Source organism: Balaenoptera borealis (genome assembly GCF_965194805.1).
Source record: "Balaenoptera borealis genome assembly, chromosome: 19".
In the NCBI taxonomy this organism is placed as follows: Eukaryota; Metazoa; Chordata; class Mammalia; order Artiodactyla; family Balaenopteridae; genus Balaenoptera; species Balaenoptera borealis.
The window spans coordinates 28916762-28938014 of record NC_138878.1 but is presented as its reverse complement, the minus strand read 5'-3'; the positions used below and the strand labels follow the sequence as shown (position 1 = coordinate 28938014).

Below are 21253 nucleotides of genomic sequence, written 5' to 3'. Positions count from 1 at the left end.
TACTCAGAAGTTTTAAGTCGCCCCCCTAATGTAGCACTTTCCTAAAACACAATTCATTTTGGCCTCCTCATTGGCAATGGCATATAGTTGGGGGCACTGGAATCTGTATTATTACACATAAAATCCTGAGTATCTTAATTTTGATGTCTTTTATAACCACGTTGATCAAATCTATGATTTATATAAATTTAAAGAAACTCTGATAGTCCCTTAGGTGGCTTCCTTTTTCCAAGTTCCTGACTTAAAGGCCTCAGGCATATTAGCGCTTCTTAGTTTAGCCTTCTAAAATTGGATGCAAATTTAGAAAAGGCTCTCAGCTCTCTTACTACCTTGAACACTTGAAAAGAATGCACAGAAATGCCTGTATTTTCTTAGGGTGCCCAAAATAGTTCCTTAGTAAAGCCATCAGCTCTATGTACCATCTTACAAATGTATTCTTTATGTAACTTTTATCTACATGTGATCTTGCAGTTTTAATTTTGGAGCTCTTCTAAAAGAACTTTAAGTTCTTTTATTTTAAGCCTAAAATAAAACATTTTAAAGTATTATAGTCTTACAAATTATGCATTTCAGACATCATAAAGGTACAAAATATCTTATTCCTTATCAAACACAAATGGAGGAAAGTAAGATTGTTTTTCACATTCACACACACATACTGAGCCTCATAGCCTAAAAGCAACTTCCAAGTCCTAGTTTTAAGAAGAAGAGTATCCATTTGTTTTTTCACTCAAATATACATATTAAAACTCAAATATTACTCTTCAAGAAAGCATGCCACATTTCTGGTGAGTTCCTAAAACATAGGAAGCTGTTAAGTACACTTTGGGGCAGTCACATACTATTTTGATGACCAGACCAGATTGCACCTCACTTCCAACAAACCACACTGCAGCTCATTTCCCTCTGCTCCTGATGTCCTCCTTCTCTGTGTCACATACATGCTCCTTCCCAATTCAAGCCCACCATTTTCTGTGAGGCCTGCTCCAGCAGTTTCAGCTTTCCTAGTCTCTCTCCTAAATTCCGAAGGTTCTGGATTTCTAGTAACACATAATCATGTTGGACTCTATCCCAGTTTCTTTTTACTTCTTCCCTGTCTCCACCCCCCAATCTAAGAGCCGTGAGAACCCCGCAAAGGGATCAGGGCCTGTATTGCTCTTCTTTACTGTTAGGGTCCCAGTTCCTATTAGTGCTAGACAGGAGATGTTTCCCTAGCTGCTTCTTGATGAGTGACTACTGGTATTCAAAGATTCTATATGTCCATAGTATCTTTTGCCCAGGTCACTTTTAAGGGCAAGGACTATTTTATTATCTTATGTCAGTTATATCACTGTGGTCATGACCATAATGGGCTAAAGATTAACTATATTTAGAAGAATTGCAAGATTGGGGTTCCCCTGGGCCTAGGGCCTCACTCAAAAAGGTTAAAGATTTAAAATATTGACTTTTGTTAGAAGGATTATTGTAACCAGTTAAAGGCATCCAATGTTTCTAAAAAAGAAATGGAGCTACATCTTCAGTAAGAGTTCTAAAGTCAATATATATGGTGGAAAATCAGAATAAAAATTATCCTTGAAAATCCTTTCAGCAAGTCTCTCCCAAAATATAGCATAGACGGTTTCATACATGCCTCTTAGGAAGTATAACAGTATAATTTCCACCAGGGTTGGGAACAGAGCTGTTTCTTCCATTAAGCATCATGTAAAGTATCAATAGTTGCCTTTTAGGGGCCACGTACTAGAAAAGATACTTATAGTTTTTTATTTCCTTCTTTTCTTCCTAAGTGCATATAGTTGAATTAGATGGACATTAAACGCAATACCGCTGAACACAAATTGTAAAGATAATGAATTCATTCTACAAATAAAAACTACAGGCAACATGGTAGTGACAAAAGCTAGAGTCTACCAATTGAAAAACTATTATAATATATCCTTGAACGTCAAGTCTCTCTATTAACACTTGGAAAATTTCCCCAAGTAACCTGTCAGCTTTGCAGCGTCTTTTCTATAGTGTATGTCTACCTTTATTCCTTTACACAGAAATTGTTTACCCCCCCAAAAAGTAATTTTTTCTCAAAAATATTTCTCTAAAAATAAGAACAAAATCTAGGTTGTGGAAAAACTGTTTTTTGATATCTAGCTACAAGTTATTTAAGATAGTCTGCATGTTTTGAAATCATAAACAAATCCAGTTAAAGCAAAAATACCACAAAAATGTAGATGTCCTCTTTGTCTCCCCTTCCATACACACAAAATCAATTCTAGTCTTAAAAAGAAACGCTCTCTGTAATTATCATATGACCCACAATCGCACTCCTGGGCATTTATCCCAGGAAAATGAAAACTTATGTTCACTCAAAAATCTATACACAAATGTTTACAGCAGTTTTATTCGTAATAGTGAAAAACCAGAAACAACCCTGAAGTCTCAACTGGTAAATGGTTAAACAAACTGTGGGACAACCATACCATGGGATATCACCCAAACATAAAAAGAACAGACTTGAAATATTCAAGTTGAATCTCCAGAAAATTGTGCTGAGTGAGAAAAGTCAATTCCAAAAGGTTATATACCATATGATTCCATTTATATAACATCCTTGAAAAGAAAAAATTATAGAAATGGAGAACAGCCTAGTGGTTGCTATGGTTAAGGAAGGGAAGCAGGAGAGAAGGAACTATGGATATACAAGGGCAACACAAGGAATCCTTGTGGTGAAGGAAATGTTCTGTATTTTGGCTGTACTGATGCCAATGTCCAGGTTGTGATATTGTACTATACACCATACTATTTGGGGAAACTAGGTAAAGGGTACAAAGGACCTCTCCATTATTTAGTACAACTGCATGTGAAATCTATAATGATCTCAAAATACTAAGTTTAATTAAAAATAAAAAAGAAACACTCTAGCCTAATAAATTTACTGTGCCATATGGAGACCTGAGATTAAGAATTTATCATAGCACTTTCTTTGTAAAAACTACAGAAGTGGCTGAAGTACGAACTGGGTCATTTACAAAACAGTCACTCACAACTGCTTCTTCGAGTGTCATCAGCATCTGTGAATCGCCCCAGTTCCCTCGCTAAGGGCTACCTCTAGTGAGACATACCCCTTGACAGTGTTCACACCACAGAAGCCAGAGGCCTGCCTGCCACAGAGGAATCCTTCCATTTTCCTACAGCCACCACAAAGGCCACAACAAGGAATTTCCCAATGGCAAGGCAAACCGTCATTATTCAGTCTCCCCAAATGTAAGAACTCTGTGAAAGACTGGATGTCAACCTTCTTTACATAACAAATGCTCAAACACGTAACAAATGCTCTGCCAGTTATGATTTTTTTCTTGTATCTGAGTTAAGCTAATAGATTTTTTGAGAAGAAAATGTTCTATTCCAGAGGGACTAATATAGAGAATTAAAATATATATAAGGATATCTTTCAAGTCTTTTTTCTCCCATAAATATAATACAGTCACATTAGAAAGTGATTTTAAACCTATTCTAATGATATCAGATTGCCAGAATTGCTATGTTGGAGAATGTGATTTTTTTTTTGGAACGCTCTTTTTCAGGTATAAACATTCATTCAATCCAATAAAGTCGTTTTAGAAAAAAAGTCAACATATAAAATTGATTTTATTTTTTCTATACTTTGATTAAAACAGATAGCATTTGGTAATACATTACAACGCTAAGCACGTCAAATAAAATTGGTGATCTAGAAGGGCATAACCTTCTTCTGCATGACAACTGTGGATTTTAAGTGGAAAAATACTGTAATCTATAAATAAGAACATCCAAAACATATTTAAACCACTTGAGCACTTGATTTTTCCATGGCCTTTGCATCTAGACTGAACAGACCACAGGAAATTTCAGACTGATAGCTGAATCTAAAAGAAAAAAAAAAAATCCATTTAGTTGCCATGATCATTGTCACCATCAGTCCCTAATATCTTCTTATACTTCACCAACCTCACTTAACTTTGCCCTGTTGCTTTATGCTCGGGAGAAAGACAAATCACTAATCAATTATGCACACTAATTTAAAATGCTACCTTTAGGAGGCATTTTCATACCTTAGGAATAGGTGTGAGTACTTCCTCTAACTGCTTACTTTTAAACATTTTCGATAACACCTTAGGCAGGATGCACTGAACATTTGCAAACACTTAAAAACGCTACAGTCTACATAAACTATCAAACTGCGCCCCAAAAGTGGCGGTACAATTCTGCAACTGGTTGAGGTCACATGGAAAACAGAATTATATGCTAATTTGTTCCTATATTAAGTTATCATAGAAGGTCAGACCAAGCACAGTAAAATGAATTCTGGAAAAAAAATTAACTAAGTAGATTGGTATGTACCGTATCAAAGTAAACTGTTTATCTTAATAGATACAAATACAAGAAAGATTTTTAAAACAGGGGCATTTTCTCCTTTTCAAAAAAGTAAATGTTTTAACCAACCCCAGGCAATGACTTGCATGATTTAAAAACACTTTATCTAAATAGTTTTTCCCTAAAGGAGAACAAGGGCAAGATATTTTTTTTCCAAGGGGAGAAAAGAAATGGAAAAGGGCAGAGTATCCAAAAGAGAATAATTTCCTGAGAAAAAGCTTTACTTTATCTACGTATTTATTGAATTTTATTCACGTAAATAGTTCTGCACATGTACTATAAAATGAACAGATAGGTTTAAACTAAATGATGGGGTCAGGAGGTACTTATCATATACATTTATTATTTTACTCCAAAATAAACTAAACAACAATATAGATGTTTGCCTTAACGTAGATTTGTATGAAGAAAATATGCTTCACTTAAAAAAACTATTGAGGAAAAAAATCTATATTCATTTTTTTCTGGAGGGCGTATCTATAGATAGGCCTTAACCATAGATAAGTTCTAAGGATACAATATCAACTTAGAAAACTATAAACCAAATTAACGGTTGAAGAATTTGGGCTACCAGTTTCATATGTGATGATAGTGCAACCTTTATATTTCTATTTTCAAAGGTCCTTTATAGAAAAAAGGAAAAAACTGGGGGGAGGGGGTGATGGAGAACTAAAATCTTACAGCATTTGAAACCAAGGGACCAGTATTTTATAAAGCATCCGGCTTACTGCAGGACACAACTAAGACGAGTAACAGAGATCATCTGTGTCACACCCTCAGGCAAATTCCTGGGAAAAAATAAAACGATAATTTTTTGTTCTAGGGTCTATCTTATTTTCCATTAAAAGATACGTTTATATTTTTCATTTTATTGCAACATTTCCAATGTAATGCTACAAAACAACTAGCACTCACAAAAAGCCGTCTGAATTTTCTTTAAATCATAACTCATTTTTAATTTCTAAAGGGACTTTACCTATTGCTTTCAATAAAATTTTATTACTATTAGTTATAAAATACGTTAGGTTCCCATGGAATACAAGTTAGACACCTTCAAATACTGACTTTTCTACTATATATTATAGGCATTGTTTACCCTATTTTCTCCTTACCAAGTTAGATATGGAGATACTTAGTCAGGCATAAGATCTTTGGCTTCTTGATGAACTATAAAATAAAGCAATATACTACTTTATTATCATTCTTGTTTGAAGGACCTTATGTATTGGGATCTTAATCCATTAAAAAGTTATATTTGAAAAGGGTGGGGGGGAAGTCTGACAAAAATGAAAACATGCAACGATGCCTAAAATATCAGGGCTTAAGTAAATTAATCTTCATTCCCACTGAAAGCAGTCTGATGTCCAGGGACTAGGAATTATTCTACCATAACATACAGCACATTAAATACTACAATAGACCCATTTGAAATGTCTTAAGATAATTATTATGTCATCTACAAATGATTGTATATAGACTTAATATTTTAATATTCAATACCAGAGGTTCTAACGCATAATATGCTGAAATGGTAAATACATTAATTTGGTTAAAGATAAGAGCCAGCAAATCAGTAGCTATCCTATGACTGAAAGTAAGACTCCAAATAAGATCTGAAAAAGAATCGATAAAAGCAAGGGCAAAATATTTGGACCCTGGTTATCACAAACAACACTATCATTCCTGATGGTTTGCATATAAAACTCCTTATCTCCACTAGCTAGTTGAAAAGAATGAAAAGCTTCTTACAACCAGCTAAAAAGAAAGTCTTTACCATGCTCCTTGAAAAAGCTCATTTTCACATTACTCAGGCTTCATTATGCTAAATCAATATTCGTTTAGTCACTGGGGTTATTGACATATTTTAAAATAAAAGTATACCCTTCAGCTACTGCACTCATTACAGGTAATTTGTCTTGTCAGAGAGCAGGGAATATTATCCTAGTCTTTCAGGGGCTGACAGCCCATGGAAATACCTCCCCATGGTTACAACTGTAAATAATTTTAAGGTAAAATATTGAAAAATCAATGACTGTTTCCTGCAATCTGTCACAAACAAATCAATCATAATCTGTACTGCCAGAGAGTATGATTTGAAGGAGATGGGAGCAGATGTAATTCTTGGCTGGAATCTCTCATTTCAAAATCACTTCACATAATGGTGTCATCATTTAAACACTTAACAGTCAGTGCAACTGCCACTGTAACATCTAGTTGGACAAAACCACAAGGAGGAGGAGGAGAAAATGCCATCACTATTACGTTAACAAACATTTAATTTAAATGGTTACTGCATTAGTAAATTTCAGCCGAAAACAGTTTTACCTGCCCCCTGTCACAGTTTTAAATTAATCAAGGCTGCTTTTCTGTATACTAGTGCTTAATAAATTAGTCCATGACTAAAGCACGTATTCTTTTTATCTTAAAAGTCCATTATAGAGAACAAAATTTGGAATTAATAAATAAATCATTTGGATTGTAGAATATCCATAATTCTATCTATATAACAAAGACAAAAAATAGTGTCACAGATGTCAAGATTATACTTTTAAAGTAGGTTTAAAGGTCACAGTTGCCCAGATATTAAATTTTATATTTTCCTTCTATTAATAAATATTACATTTCAACTTTGTAATACTGTGGCACATTTTAGAATGACCAGCAAGACCTAGTCAATTCAAAAACACCCTTGCATTCCATACACAAGCTACACCATAGATTGATATTTTAAAAGCTAGAGTAATAACCCAAGTATATGAAGTGTAAAAGTTGGTCAAGGACATAATATTGAATCGTTCTGCAAATGTAAACTGCCTTCCAAGTAATCGCTTTTATATCATTTTTTTTCTAGGCTACATGTTAATAGCTCCTCAGCTGCTTCCAACCTCTACCTAGGCAAGAATGAAAGAATCTGAGATTAGTATATTTCCTCTTCCTGTTGTATTAACCAAAAACATCATATGATTTAAAGATTCAAGAGTCTCCTTCTTGAAGGTTTTTGTTTTTAAATGTATACTAGCTCTTTAATAGAAGAAATTGATTTTCGCTACTACTGTTGCTTACCAATTTCCCAATTACATAATTAGACATCATAAAGCCCTTTATTATTATATTAATATCTCTCCATAGATATAGTTCAGGGAGTATTTTTGATGACTAGAAAAGTATATCATTTTTCTTAAAAAGGAAAAAAAAATGATATAAATACCATTACACAATTTAAGCCTTTATAAACATTCTTAGACATAGCGATTGATAATTTATAAAAGGGTTTGACTCTGTTTTTAATTTAACTTGCATGGGCAATGTAGCAACATAGCATGAAAAGATGGAAGCTTTTCTTATTGACACAGATTTTTCATTTTTCATTTTTGTTGTTCAAGAATCTTAGATTCATTCTTTAACACCAGCATTAGGTTTCTGAAACTGGAAAAGCATGTGGGGAAATGATCAAAGATCTCATCCAGAATAAAACAGTCCTCCATTCCATGTGAATCCCTGCAACAGCTGCAAAGAAAGCAACAAGCCAACCTAGTGAGAGGAAACGGAAAGTATTACCCATAGCCTAGGATTACACAAAAAATGGAAAGGGACCTAAAGCTGACAACTAGGGAAGGAACCCGTGTGTGGGAGCTCCTGGCCTCCAGTGCGCTAGAGCAGCCCAGGCTGGGCCTGGTGAGCTCTTTGGCAGAGCCCTGGCACCAGTTGTCAACCAGCAAGTCTCCCACTCAGAGCTGGCTGGTGGCTGGCAGTAAACCACCCTGCCGAGGGCACGTTCCCCCAGAGAAGGCAACAAAGCCGGAGAGGTAAATGAGGACAGCTCAGCAACGTGCTCAGTGCCTGCGCATCGACCACAAGCTAAAATGACATCTACTAGAACGGGGTAGGCCACCATCACAGATCTAATTCTCAGAAAGAAGCTATTTTAAGGGTGCTGAGTATGCCTAGATGAGATTTCTCAGCTCTCCCAACATAGCCTATTACCCCAGGAGGAGGAGCTCGAAAACTCAACACAGGAAAATCAGATTGTTTCCATACCCCAAATTTAAAGAAATTGCTCTCTACTAGATAAAGTTCTTATATGTAATAAAGGCACAGGATTACAGAGGAAAGTATTCTTTTAAAAGAGATAATATTACCTCCCTATCTTCAGAATCTCCTTCTTCCAATAGCCAGTACAGTAGCTCCATTATGGACTGCAGATTCTTAAAGAGAAAAACAGCAAGAGTTAGCTTCATCTTTCCTACCAGTTCGTTCCTTCATTGAATTACAATTTAATTACCAATACTTCAATTGATTTTATTCCTGAATGATGTAGTTCTCAAAAAGCATACTCTAGCCATTTCCACTAGAGAACATTTAGTATAACCTTCTCAATTAATCAACCATAACCTATTACTGTTGAAAGGACATGCTTTCCTTCATATTTTCAAGAGTGGGGAACCCCCCTCACACACCTATTTTATATAAAAGAGCTATCAGTTTTAATACATTTGAATACCATTAATATATAAGAAATAAATATGAATCTTCATAATAAATTTTGGCTAATAACAGATATAAAACTCAACCAATTTGCATATATGTTTAGATTTTTCCTATATTCATCCTTAGGAGGGAAAAAAAATCTAATCCTCCTGTTTTTAAAATTCAACAAGTTTACATGTGGTTAAAAAACCAAAAAAAACCCCAAAAACTAAGCTTAAAGGCAAACAAAGAGGAATCAGATTGCTCACTGTTTAACATTTTCTTCATATTTGTGTGTTTCCTAAGTCACTGTAATGCTTCAGCTCTTGGTCATACATGAAGCCCCATAATGCCCAATCAGTGATAGGAGAACACAAGTGTGTTACGTAAAAACCATTATATAACATTAAAAATCACTTTAATGCCTTTGAAGGTATCCACAGAGAAGCACTTATTCTACTGCAGGCTGTACTAGGGTTGCCTTCTGTAGAATTAGCTTTTTTTTTTTGGTCATCCAACCATCTTTTTTACTTAAGAAAATATTCTCTATCACTAAATCCAGTACTTGCTCTCCCCACTAGGCAACACAAATATTCTGCACAGTAATTTTTTTTTTCCTCATAGCTTTTCTCATCTGCTTGTACTCAGCAGCCCCTATTTTGATGAGAAGTGACAAGTTGTGTGCACACCTGTATATCCTTTGTCCTTTTAAAAGAGTTTAGTACCCATGACTAGAGCTGATACTCCCTCTAAGTTTATTCTTAAAAGAACTGGGGCAATGAAAATAATCAAAAACTGTAATTTGATATAAACATTATTTCCTTTAAATAATACTCCTATTTCTATAACATATCATAACTTTAGTCTTGATTTTTACGAAAAGCACTGAGTTCATAAATTTCACTATCCGATGATAACATTAAAAAATAAATGCATTTTAAGCGCATTTCCATGAATCAGAAATTTTCCTACTTACCAATGCATTGGTAAAATTTTAATAATCAAAGGCCTCAAGTGACATTCTCTACATTCTGTACTTAGACCATCCCTATTTCCAATACAAATACTTTGGTAAAACAAACGCTGATGCTATTTTGGGTTTACTCCACACACAAGCACAACTGTGCAGACACTCACTTGCAGATGAGCCTGGGGGTGCACAAGGACAAATTTCAGTCAACATTTGGAGGAACCCCATAGTTCAGAAGTGAGCTTAGCTGAAAACATCCAAATGTATTACGGAAACATCATACTTAAAACCTGCACAGAAAATGGAAACGATTCTGTTTAAGGAAACACAGAAGTCTGGTTAAATACTTTTGGGATATTAGATATGAATATCTAATCTAATTTTCTCCAAGGTATCACTCTATATTATCGCAAATAAACAACTAAAGACTGTATCAAGGTGTGGAATATCATTAGCCTGAGAAAAGGCTAGAAAAATGGATTACATAAATGACAACTGCAGGAGAAAATTATATTCTATTCTCCTGAACAAATGTTAAGTGCATCCTTACTAATAAAGATTTAAACTTTAACTACATTTGAATATACTGGTTTTCAATTTTGAAGCATCTAAGTTAATTTGCCAAGCTAAATTGGTGCTCAGGTATACTCTAGCTATAAAATACTGCAGATTTATGCAGAAATAAGTCATGAGTATCACACTCCAGAGTAGTGCTACGAAAGCAAACCAGAGTCATTACTGAACAAGAAAAAAATAATTCCAAGATTTTACATCTTCTTAGAGTTGTATCAGCTGCTATTCTATTAAGGACAATTATTCTCTATAAAACAGCTAATATTTATACCAAAAAGATGTTAAACTACAGGAGCCAACACAATGTAGACACCGAAGGGAAATACACAAAGATATTGAGATATTACCACACAAAATAGGCTGTGCTATCTCAGAGTTAAAACACTGTTCCAAAATATGATCCTGTTTTCATAATCTGTTTTAAAGAACATGTTTAATTCACTCAGGATTACATGATCTCATTTACTTGCACATTATCAACTGAAGAACACTGACATTTTCCACAAGATTTCTATACTGTAAAAACATATTATATTATTATATATTAATGTATTAATAATTACTTGGTGTTACTTATTAAAACAGATGACAGGTAATTAGCTCATATTCTTATTTCATTTCTTTTAACACAGCATATCAAATTTGAAAATAATATGTGGATAATAGCATTGGGATGTTGATCTTAGCTGCCAGAAAAAAAATTTTTGAAGGGGAGTTGGGGGATAAGTAAAGCAATTATCTCAAAATTAATGCTCTTGTTTTAGTTTCAGCAAACAAATCTAAATCAGTCATTCTTTGATTTTAGTTTACCATGTAATGCTCTGCAGCTCATTATCCTTGGAGTCACGAATGAGCTGTGACTCTACACCTGGCCTCTCCGATCATAATGCCTATGGCCTCCTCCACTTTCATTTCCTCTTTCTACAATGAGTTTTAATATTAAAGAAAAACACTCACACATCTTACATACACACTGATGGACAGCCAGCTTCCAGGAAATCATGAGCTACAAAGAGAGGGGGGAAATCTTAATGCAATACTTATGTTGAAGGGTATTAGGTGCTGGGAAAGCCAAGGGGTAATATAACCAACAGCATCCGTCCTGCCATTGTTTTGGCATTTGGTATTCAGAGATTTGAAGTAAAGGACAGTAATACTATTCCAGTGGTCATCCAGGTTATGATTCAGATCCTTAAACTAATAAGAGTCTAAATGCACCATCTTCACTTGCTCATCAATTCAGGTTTACAGAACCACATTTTGGAAGAAATAAAACAGTTTTCTTCTACATCTGGAAATAAAAGCAAGGCATTCCATAAACAATGTAGTTAAGTACTTGACAATAAGAAAAAAGAAACTGTTTTAGATCATTAAAACATTCTAGGAGACTGTCTTCTAAAAAAGTGAAGGGACATAAATTTCTTATATATTTACCTTTTTATTACAATCTTGTTTCTGCACATTAAGCACGCCTTCCTCTACATATTTTTTACTGAACACTAATAAACGTCTGCTTAATAATATACTATGCTATTTATGCTTTTCTTTCTAAATCAGGAACCATTATTCCACAAAGATGGAAGCACAAAGAAAGTCGACAAAGGCATTGCCAAAAAGCCACAAGTAGTATTAATACATGCCAGAACACTTAACATTGAACTATCATTTCTCTCTAAAACTTCTGCTGCCAAAGTGCTCACAAAATCTGGAAGCTCAAAGACAGGTTTCTATGCAATTAAATTCTCCAAAAGCAAAACTGTACAGAAATATGCCGCCCTTCTTATGTCACCATTTTATAGACAACATTTTCTCAGGATCTTAATTAAGATAACGATGCACACCTGTGTCAACATTCTCTGGCAAGACAGCCTTATCAATCATAATCCTTTAAGTACACTCCAAAACAGCAAAGCGATATGACAGAAGCAATCTGTTGCCTTTCCTAGCGTCAGTGTTGTGTCTCTCCCACAAGAATGATGAGATCTTTAAAATACAGCAGATCTACTTTTATGAGTCTTTAAAGTTTTAACTGTAAACAGTTATTACACTAAATAAACAGGAATAACCTCTTTTGCACTTGATTTAAACAATGACAACTGTACAGCCAAAACTCGAAGAGCAAGCTCCACAACCACGTCTTAACAATACAATTGTGGATCTTATTTTAAAGCTCTAAATTTTAAGAGTTATGCATAACAGGATCCGTGCAGACATGACAAACCAATAAACTCTTAGGAAGTTTTAAAATTAGATTTTTTTACAAAGTCTTTCATTAAGAACAATCAGGGAATACCTATCCCTAGTGTAAGTTAAAATGTTCATAAAGATACAAATGCAATAGTAAGCCAAAAAAGAAAAGGAGTCGTCTTGGTAACCTGGAACCAGAGGGAGTTAGCTCCCACCTCTGCTGGGGGAGAAAGCTTCAGTGACAAGAGACGAGTTAAACTACTGCTAAAAGCATGCCGGCTCCCAAACGGCAAAGCTGATGAATAAAGGACGAAAAGGGGCGGGGGGGGGGCGGGTGGACATAAGGGAACGTATCCTTATCGTCACTGCTACCAAGACTAAAAGTTAAAACCTCCGGTTTACCAGCAAAAACGTGAAAGCTTTCACATGAAAACGGAGAAAACCCTCCAGATGTTATCTGAATCCCGTCTGCCCGCTAATGATCAGCTCTTCCCTTTCACATATTAACACGAGTCTATCTCAGACGCCGGGCGGCCGTGGCCAGCCGAGCATCAGAGCCATCAATGTGCAAATAAACCAGAAAATAGAGACATCCTTAAGAAATGAGTCTCAAATTTGACGCAGAGCGGAGGTGACAACCACAGCAACAGAATCATAAATTCTAAATGCCTCAATATCTTGCAGGATTCTCTACAGTCCGTGCACCAAAAAGAAGACAGTAGAAAGAAACGAAGTGGGAGGGGGGGCGGGGGGGGGTTGTAAGTATAGTGTGTGTGTGCGGGGGGTTGCTTAGCTGCCTAGAGTGGCATGATGATGTAATGAGAATGTCTCTGTTGACAGACTCAGATTTTCGGTGGCACAAACCTCCACGGCTCCATTTCAGAAATCAGCATTTCAGAAATCTCGGACGAGAGCCGAGAGGGTGAAGCCGCCGCGCGTGGATGGAGGGGACACGCCCACGCCCGCCCGCCCGGGGACCGTCACACCAGAAGCCCGCCCAACGTTCACGCGGCCCATGCCCACGGAGGCGCGCGGGACACCGCCGCGTCCGTCCGGTCCACGGGGGGACGCGGACGCGGCTCGAGAGTCAGGAAGCCCGGCCGCAACGGGGCGGGTACGCGGTGGCATGGAGGACCTGGGGCTCACCTCTCCTCCACGGCGCGGGCGCGCGAGCCGCGGACGCTCCCTCGTGGCTGGCGCGAGCCCCCGGCGGGCGGCGCGCGCGGGCCGCTACCGACCTTTAGCGCGAAGGGCTGCGGCGGCGGCGGCGGCGGCGGCGGCGGGCGGAGCCGGCGGCGGGCGGAGCCGAGGGGCGGACGCTGGGGAGCTGAGGGGCCGCGAGAGGCGGGAGCGATGCGAGCAGAGCGGGGACGCTTCGGGGCACTCCCCGCGACCACCCGGGCGTTGCCCGAGCCCCGGAAGACACTGCCCCTTGGCTGCCTGAGAGGCTGCCACTGGCCGGCTCCGCGCGCTCCAGGGCGCTCGGCCTCGCCTCAGTCTCGGCCGGCTCGCTGCCACCTCAGCCTGGCTGTTCCCGCCACCGCCGCCGCCGGCTTCCCGTCTCCATGACAATAGCGCGCCGTCGCCCCGCCCCGCCCCGCCCCCTCGGCGCCGTTACTCGGAGGAAAGCGGGCCCACGTCGCCGAAGGGCGGAGCCAATAGAGGCCAGCGTCCAATTAGAGGTGAAAGCCGGGAGGGATGGGGCCGGGAGGATTGAGCGGTTGTAGGAGGACGTCCGCCTGAGGGGCGGAGCCTGGAGGGAACTGACGGAGGGGAGGAGTCAGCGCGCGTGCGTGAAGTCGCGCTGCGGAGAGTGTGCGGTTGTGGAGAGTGGGTTTGTGTGCAGGGTTTGGAGCTCAGGAAATAAAAGTGTATCTCTCCCGTCAGAGTCATTGAGGGAAACTTTGTGTATAGGCATACTTCGGCTTCCATGTGACCTCATTATAAAAGGCCACAAAATCCCCTATCTACTGGGCCCCAGTGGAGTGCCCAACACTGTGCCAGCCCCTGTCCTGGTTCACCAGCGCCCCTGTCTGTCCCAGAGTTCGAGTGCTTCTGTGGCTTGTGGCGGCGCGGTGTGGAGAGACAGGCAAAGGGTCTGTTTTGTATTCTAAATGTGTGGCCTTCGTGGGCAAGGGCTCGGCCTGTGACTCGGTTGTGTGTGTTTGCCTTGCCAGCGCCTCGCTGAACAAACGGTGTTGGGGTTGGTTACTGCTCCGCAATGTTAGCAGTGGAGCGTGGGCGGATGCGAGAGTGGGTGCGAAGGGGAAGAGGACCCGCACTCTCCACCACCACCGGCCTGGCGGGGCGAGCTGCGGATAATGCAAAGCCCCGGGAAAGAGGCAGCCAGGCATTGCGGGAGGGGGTGTAGTGGAGTCCGAAGACCTACTCCGATGTAGCTGCTTTTCCGTCTGGCAGCTCTTGCCCACTACCTCTCTAGAGAAAGGCTACCCCCGTAGTACTGGGTCCCCAGTGCCTCCTCCCTCGCCGTCTGGCGGGGAGTTGGTGGAAGGGAGGCCGGGCCGGAGACGTGCAGATGTCCAAGGCCTGTCTCTCGCCCACCTGCTGCTGCTGGCGGAGAGGGACAGTCACCCCGGACTCCCTGCGCCCTGGACGCTGGCATCCATCCGGCTCTCTCGGGGGCCTTCATTCCGGGTATCCAACTCGCTCTCGGGTCCCCTAGCTTGGGGGAGAAGCCAGGGGCGGGTGGGCGGCGATCTGCCTTGGAGCCCAGCCTTCTGGCGAAAAAGAAATCCGCTAACTCCGCGATTTACTGCGTCGTACAGAAAGCAGAGCTTTCGCTGGCGCGCGGTCCGCGGCCTCGTTCCCTTTGTGCTTCGAAGCGGCGGGACCGGCCATCAGGGCCCGCCTTGTGTCGGAACCGCCGCTCCACCCCGACTTAGCAGGGGAGGAAAGTTGGAAGAGATCGGCGCGCCTGGGATGTGTTTGTCATCCTGGGGCCGGCGCTCAAGAGTCTGAGAGAGAGAGAGAGGGAGAGACCTAGGAGGGGAGGCGGGGGGGGGGGGCGGAATAAGAGGAGGGGGGAGAGGAGGGCCGCGGAGGAGAGGCGGGCACTAGGGAGGGGCGAGGGGAGCGCCAGCGAGCGGGAGAGGGAGCCGGGGAGGAAGAGGGAGAGGGCGAGGCGCGCCTGGCGGCCGGGTTGGCTGCGGCCGCCCAGAGGCTCCTGCCAGTCCTCCCACCGACTACACCCCGCGAAGGAGGAGCTTCAGGCGCGCACAAGGCGTCAGAATCCTCAATTTCCAACTTAGCATCTTGGCAGGACCTTTGCGAAGCCAAAAGCAGAGCCCCCCAGTGCAAAGAGCGAGGGGGAAAAAGAGAAAGCAGCAAGGGAGGGGGCGGAAAACCCTGCCGGGGCGAGCGAGGCGCGCAGAGGAGCGGGCTCGGCGGCCGCAGCCGGAGGCGCGCGGGAAGCCAGCGAGGAGGCGCCGCGGGCCGGAGCCCGGGAGCCGGGGCCCGAGGAGCGGCGGCCCGGGGCAGCCGGAGACCAGGTGCCCGCCCGCACGCCCTCGCAGGGCGCCGCCCGGCTCGTTGGCGGCCGCGGCGCGGAGCGCCCCATGCCCGTGCGTGGCCATGTCCTACCCGCAGGGCTACTTGTACCAGCCGTCCGCCTCGCTGGCGCTCTACTCGTGCCCGGCGTACAGCACCAGCGTCATCTCGGGGCCCCGCACGGATGAGCTCGGGCGCTCGTCGTCGGGCTCCGCGTTCTCGCCCTACGCCGGCTCCACCGCCTTCACGGCGCCCTCGCCGGGCTACAACTCGCACCTCCAGTACGGCGCCGACCCCGCGGCGGCGGCAGCCGCCGCCTTCTCTTCGTACGTGGTGAGTGAGCGGGAGCCGGGGCGGGCGAGGGCAGCTGGGGCAGCTTGGGGCGGTCGGGGGCTGCGGGGGACACGGGCCTCGGCTCCACCGCGGACCGCCCCTGCCAAGCCTCGCGGACCCTGCAAACTTGGGCGATCGTCTCCCTCGGCTTCGCCCGGGCCTCGGGCTCAGGAGTTGCTCGGAGAGAAGAGCCGCGTCTTGCTCGGATCGCTGAGTTGGCGGAAAGGGTTTTTTTGGGGAGAGGTCGCTGCGATTAAAGAGCAGCATTTGGTTCAAACGTGAGCTCCAGGCCGCCCTGCACATTTTACTTTCTTTCTTTTTTTTTTTTTTTGGTTTTGCCATTTGGAGAAAGTAGTTCAAAAGAAATAGACCCGAAATCTGAACAGAAGCGTGCTAAGTCTGTGTAAATGTGTTTGGCCTCGCCTTTAATTAGTCCTCCAAAATGTTGCAAATCCGTAATCCTATCTTCGCAATCCGATTTGGAGGTATTAAATTTCTGAAAAGTCGGGCGAGCTGCGGTGCATCCGGGATTTTTCGGCCGGGTGCACTTTCTGGAAAAGCGCCTTGGCTTCGGTTTGGGGTAACACTTTTGGAGGGGTGGGAGTGCCGAGGCAAGGCTTAGCTTTTCGTTTGCCTTTCTCTGTGGGGAAAAAAAGTCCTTGACTTCCTTTGCTCACCACCCTTGCTCCCAACGCGCAACCACTCGGGCGCGGAGCGCAGAGTCGCCGCCGCTGCCCAGGCCTCTCTCTGGGTAGAGGGCCCGGCCGCGGTGGCCGGATCTGCGCACGGGGGGAGGACGTTCCCGGGCAGAGGGGGGCCTACCAGGGGCCAGGGAAGCCAGGACGGCTCCAAGCGCCCCCAAGGACTCAGGAGTTGGCGCCCCCGCTTCCTTATGAGGAGGAGGAGGGGTTGCCCCAGGGTCTGAGCTCTCCAGCCCTACCCCAGGGGAAGCCTGAGTGCGGGCCTCGCAGCCCGAAGGCCCCTGGGTGCAGGGAACGTGTCTTTCGGTCGCCCAGGTGGCACTGGGGACCACGGCCCACTCTCACTTTCTCTCTGCCTGTTCCCTGCAGGGCTCTCCCTACGACCATACACCCGGCATGGCAGGCTCCTTGGGGTACCACCCGTACGCAGCACCCCTGGGCTCGTACCCTTACGGGGACCCCGCGTACCGGAAGAACGCCACGCGAGACGCCACCGCTACACTGAAGGCCTGGCTCAACGAGCACCGCAAGAACCCCTACCCCACCAAGGGCGAGAAGATCATGCTGGCCATCATCACCAAGATGACCCTCACCCAGGTGTCCACCTGGTTCGCCAACGCGCGCCGGCGCCTCAAGAAGGAGAACAAGATGACGTGGACGCCGCGGAACCGCAGCGAGGACGAGGAGGAGGAAGAGAACATTGATCTGGAGAAGAACGACGAGGATGAGCCCCAGAAGCCCGAGGACAAGGGCGACCCCGAGGGCCCCGATGCAGGTTGGTGGACGCGGGAAAGGGTGCGTTGAGCAAAAGGGGGACTGGAGAGGGGGCGCACAGGGCCTGGAGGTTGAGGGCAGGGGTCTTTGCCTTTGCGGGCGGGGACCTGGGCCCCGCCGCGCGGCCTCCGCGCCTCTGACCGCCTGGGTTTCGCCCGCAGGAGGAGCAGAGCAGAAGACGGCTTCAGGCTGTGAACGGCTGCAGGGGCCGCCCACCCCCGCCGGCAAAGAGACCGAGGGTAGCCTCAGCGACTCGGATTTTAAAGAGCCGCCGTCCGAGGGCCGCCTCGACGCGCTGCCCGGGCCCCCCCGCGCCGGCGGGCCCTCCCCGGCCGGGCCTGCGGCAGCTCGGCTGGCCGAGGACCCGGCCCCTCACTACTCCTCGGGCGCGCCGGCTCCGGGCCCACACCCAGCCGCGGGAGAGCTGCCCCCCGGTCCCGGAGGGCCCTCGGTCATACACTCGCCGCCACCGCCACCGCCTCAGGCGGTGCTCGCCAAGCCCAAACTGTGGTCTCTGGCGGAGATCGCCACATCCTCGGACAAGGTCAAGGACGGGGGCGGCGGGAGCGAGGGCTCTCCGTGCCCACCGTGCCCCGGGCCCGTAGCCGGGCAAGCCCTAGGAGGCAGCCGCGCGTCACCAGCACCGGCGCCATCGCGCTCGCCCTCGGCTCAGTGTCCCTTTCCAGGCGGGACAGTGCTGTCCCGGCCTCTGTACTACACGGCGCCCTTCTATCCTGGCTACACGAACTATGGCTCCTTCGGACACCTTCATGGCCACCCGGGGCCCGGGCCAGGCCCTACAACGGGTCCGAGCTCGCATTTCAATGGATTAAACCAGACCGTGTTGAACCGAGCGGACGCTTTGGCTAAAGACCCGAAAATGTTGCGGAGCCAGTCCCAGCTAGACCTGTGCAAAGACTCTCCCTATGAATTGAAGAAAGGTATGTCCGACATTTAACGCGGGCTGCGTCGGTCCTGGACTTTCCTAATTTATTAAAAAAAACATGGCCTTGGCAGTTATTTTTCCATCAACATGAGAGAAAAACAAAACTACCCCTCCTACTAAAAAGTTTATAGTTCCTGGAGATGGATGACATAAAAATGTAAACATCTCCACACACAAACAAAAATGTCTTAACCAACTGAAAAGAAAAATTTAAAAAAGGATTTGTATTAAATCTTATTCTGTATATTTAATGTAGCATTTTTGTATTTAAATTGATAACTCAATATCTTTGAAGTAAATTATGAAATTAAGACACCTGTACAGGCATTTAATGTTTTTTTTGTAATATAAATATATACATTTGTGTTTCCCCCAAAACTGTTTCATAGTTTAAAATTACAAGTTTAATTTAATTTTTTACACCTATTGATTTTTCTGGGTATGAGCTAAAGTATTATCACAGAAAGGAAACAGGTTATACTCTTAGATTTAAAAGGTAAAAGAAACTGCAGCCGCCTTTGTAAAATGCAAAATATTTAATTAAAAGAGATTTTAACATAATCAGAGCCACTCATTACTTTTTAGAAGCCACAGTAAACTGTCCATCGCCCTGGACAAAAGGTGCAAACTGCAACTTTTTTTCGAAGTGGGGAATGAAAGGTTCCACTGAACCTAGTGTGCCAGCGGGAAACAGTAATTAGGCTTCGAGCCCCGGGGAACCTGGCCCTGCCCGGAATGCAGATTTGGATCACTGATGCGGCTGCTGTGGGGAGATTGGACCCTGGAGGAGGGAGGAGAGAGACCCAAGTGTGTGCCCAGAAGGGAGAAGAGATGGCAAAGGCAGCTAGAGACACGCACCACCCGAGCTCCATTGCTTAACCTAATTACTTCCAATCAGTGTCGTGTTTTATGCAAAGCAATCAGCTGGTGAACTTTGCTAATGAGTTCGATTTTATGCCGGATTTAGCCCTTATTACTCTTTCAAAGGTGCTCTGGGCTAATGCGGGCGGGAAGCGTTAGGGGGTGACAAGGAGAAGGCTTTCCCAAGTCACTGTCTTCTCTACCCCTTCAAAATTGGGCATTGATCTCTTCGCTGGATTTGATTAGATTAGTAAATGTTCCATCCGCGACCGTGCGGGTGGTAGGGTGGTAGGCGGCCGGGTAGATTCCCCGCGCAGCCGCGGGGCTGGGGCCGCGGGACCAACGAGGGGACGGTTCCCCCCTTTCACAGGTAGGTGTCACACTTGTCCTGAATTACAAGCCTGTACTTTGCAGAGTCGGAGATTGGAGAGAGAGTGGGCGGAAGTGGGGGAGGGAGTGCCATAGGCGCTTGGGGGAAGCAAGGGGCGCCCCGAACGGACCAGAAGAGCCCCCCCGCCCCACCCCCAAGGGCCCCTTTTTGGACAAGCGGCATTCAAAAGTTCGAGGACGTTTGCCTAGATAATGAGGCCGTTGTGGACTTGATCAGGCTTGTCACTTTAGCACTCTTCCCATCTCGGATTCAAGAGTCCGAGTAGCTACAAAAGTATTTTTGAGGTTTTATTTTCTCCGTCTAATCCCGCATCTTTCATCACAAAACGAAAAGGCAGGTTGCGTCTCAATCCCACATGAGGAAGAGATACCGCCCTGCGCCCGAGGCCCGCCAGCACAGTCGGTGCTCGCGTCTCCATTTTGCGCGGGAGATGGGGAACCGCGGACTTGTGGAATTTCGTGGGAAATTTTCACTGGTCGGGGGAGGGGAGGCTTTACAGCAAAAACATACCCCAGCGAGGGGAATTAATTTGCTCTATTAAACCCAAGCCTGAGCGTAGAGAGAATGTGTTTGCACATAACACCGGTTTAATTAGGCTAAATCAAAACTCACATATTTGCACTTCTACTCAAGACCACTTTAACCCTGTTTTTTAAAACACAGCCCAAATTTTCACCGGAGTTTTCACTTTTGCTACTTTTTTTTTTTTAACCTGCAACGGGGCTCCTTTAGCTCATTCGAATTTAAACAAGTTTGAAAGCAGCATTGTCCAGATGTTTTCTTGAACAGCAGTCGACTTCAGTGTTTAAATTAGTGAGAAAATTCACGCAGGGAAAATGGTTTCAAAGCTGGAAGTGTGAATGATTAAATATGCATGAGACGATCGTATTTTATTTTGTCCCTTTAATTATAAATGATTTTTTTAAACAATTGAATTCCAGAGATGACTTGCCCTACCCCCCGCGCCCCAGCCCCCTCCATCCACCCCCCGACAGCCCGGTTCACAATCAGCTTTTCCCCCCCTGTTGAATATGCAGCCCCAGGAGTCACCTTCTCTTCTAAAAAAGTCAGAAGAATAGGCCAGTCGCCTTCTCTTAAGAGAGAGTTTAAGGACGACATCAACTCTGCGGGATTTGGAA

The 21253-nt window shown here is 44.3% G+C and overlaps 1 protein-coding gene and 1 long non-coding RNA gene across 11 annotated transcripts in view; one reads left to right on the top strand and one right to left on the bottom strand.

Moving 5' to 3' along the window:
- LOC309616497 overlaps positions 1 to 15599 on the bottom strand; it is a 50173-nt gene extending 34574 nt beyond the window's left edge. For 7 of the 10 annotated variants that reach the window (XR_014237499.1, XR_014237500.1, XR_014237501.1 and 4 more), the window contains exons 1-3: positions 13748 to 15599; positions 10009 to 10131; positions 8544 to 8609 (exon numbers count right to left, since the gene is read on the bottom strand). This is a non-coding gene — a long non-coding RNA (uncharacterized lncRNA). Of the gene's footprint in view, positions 1 to 3620; positions 3897 to 5516; positions 5572 to 8543; positions 8610 to 10008; positions 10155 to 13747 lie in introns of those variants that run through there. The other 3 variants (XR_014237506.1, XR_014237507.1, XR_014237508.1) reach the window with 3 other exon arrangements.
- An 86-nt stretch (positions 15600 to 15685) lies between these two features.
- Positions 15686 to 19832, top strand: IRX5 (iroquois homeobox 5). Its single transcript, XM_082367122.1, has 3 exons — positions 15686 to 16441; positions 17512 to 17917; positions 18078 to 19832. The coding sequence occupies exons 1-3, from the start codon at positions 16193 to 16195 to the stop codon at positions 18872 to 18874; spliced, it is 1452 nt and encodes a 483-aa protein (XP_082223248.1). The 5' UTR covers positions 15686 to 16192; the 3' UTR covers positions 18875 to 19832.
- The last annotated feature ends 1421 nt before the right edge of the window (positions 19833 to 21253 follow it).

Excerpts from the sequence above, each read along its gene's own strand:
- IRX5 (XM_082367122.1), top strand. The coding sequence starts at position 16,193 with ATGTCCTACCCGCAGGGCTACTTGTACCAGCCGTCCGCCTCGCTGGCG. Across the intron at positions 16,442-17,511 it reads CCGCCTTCTCTTCGTACGTG|GGCTCTCCCTACGACCATAC; the intron begins GTGAGTGAGCGG and ends TGTTCCCTGCAG. Across the intron at positions 17,918-18,077 it reads CCCCGAGGGCCCCGATGCAG|GAGGAGCAGAGCAGAAGACG; the intron begins GTTGGTGGACGC and ends TTTCGCCCGCAG.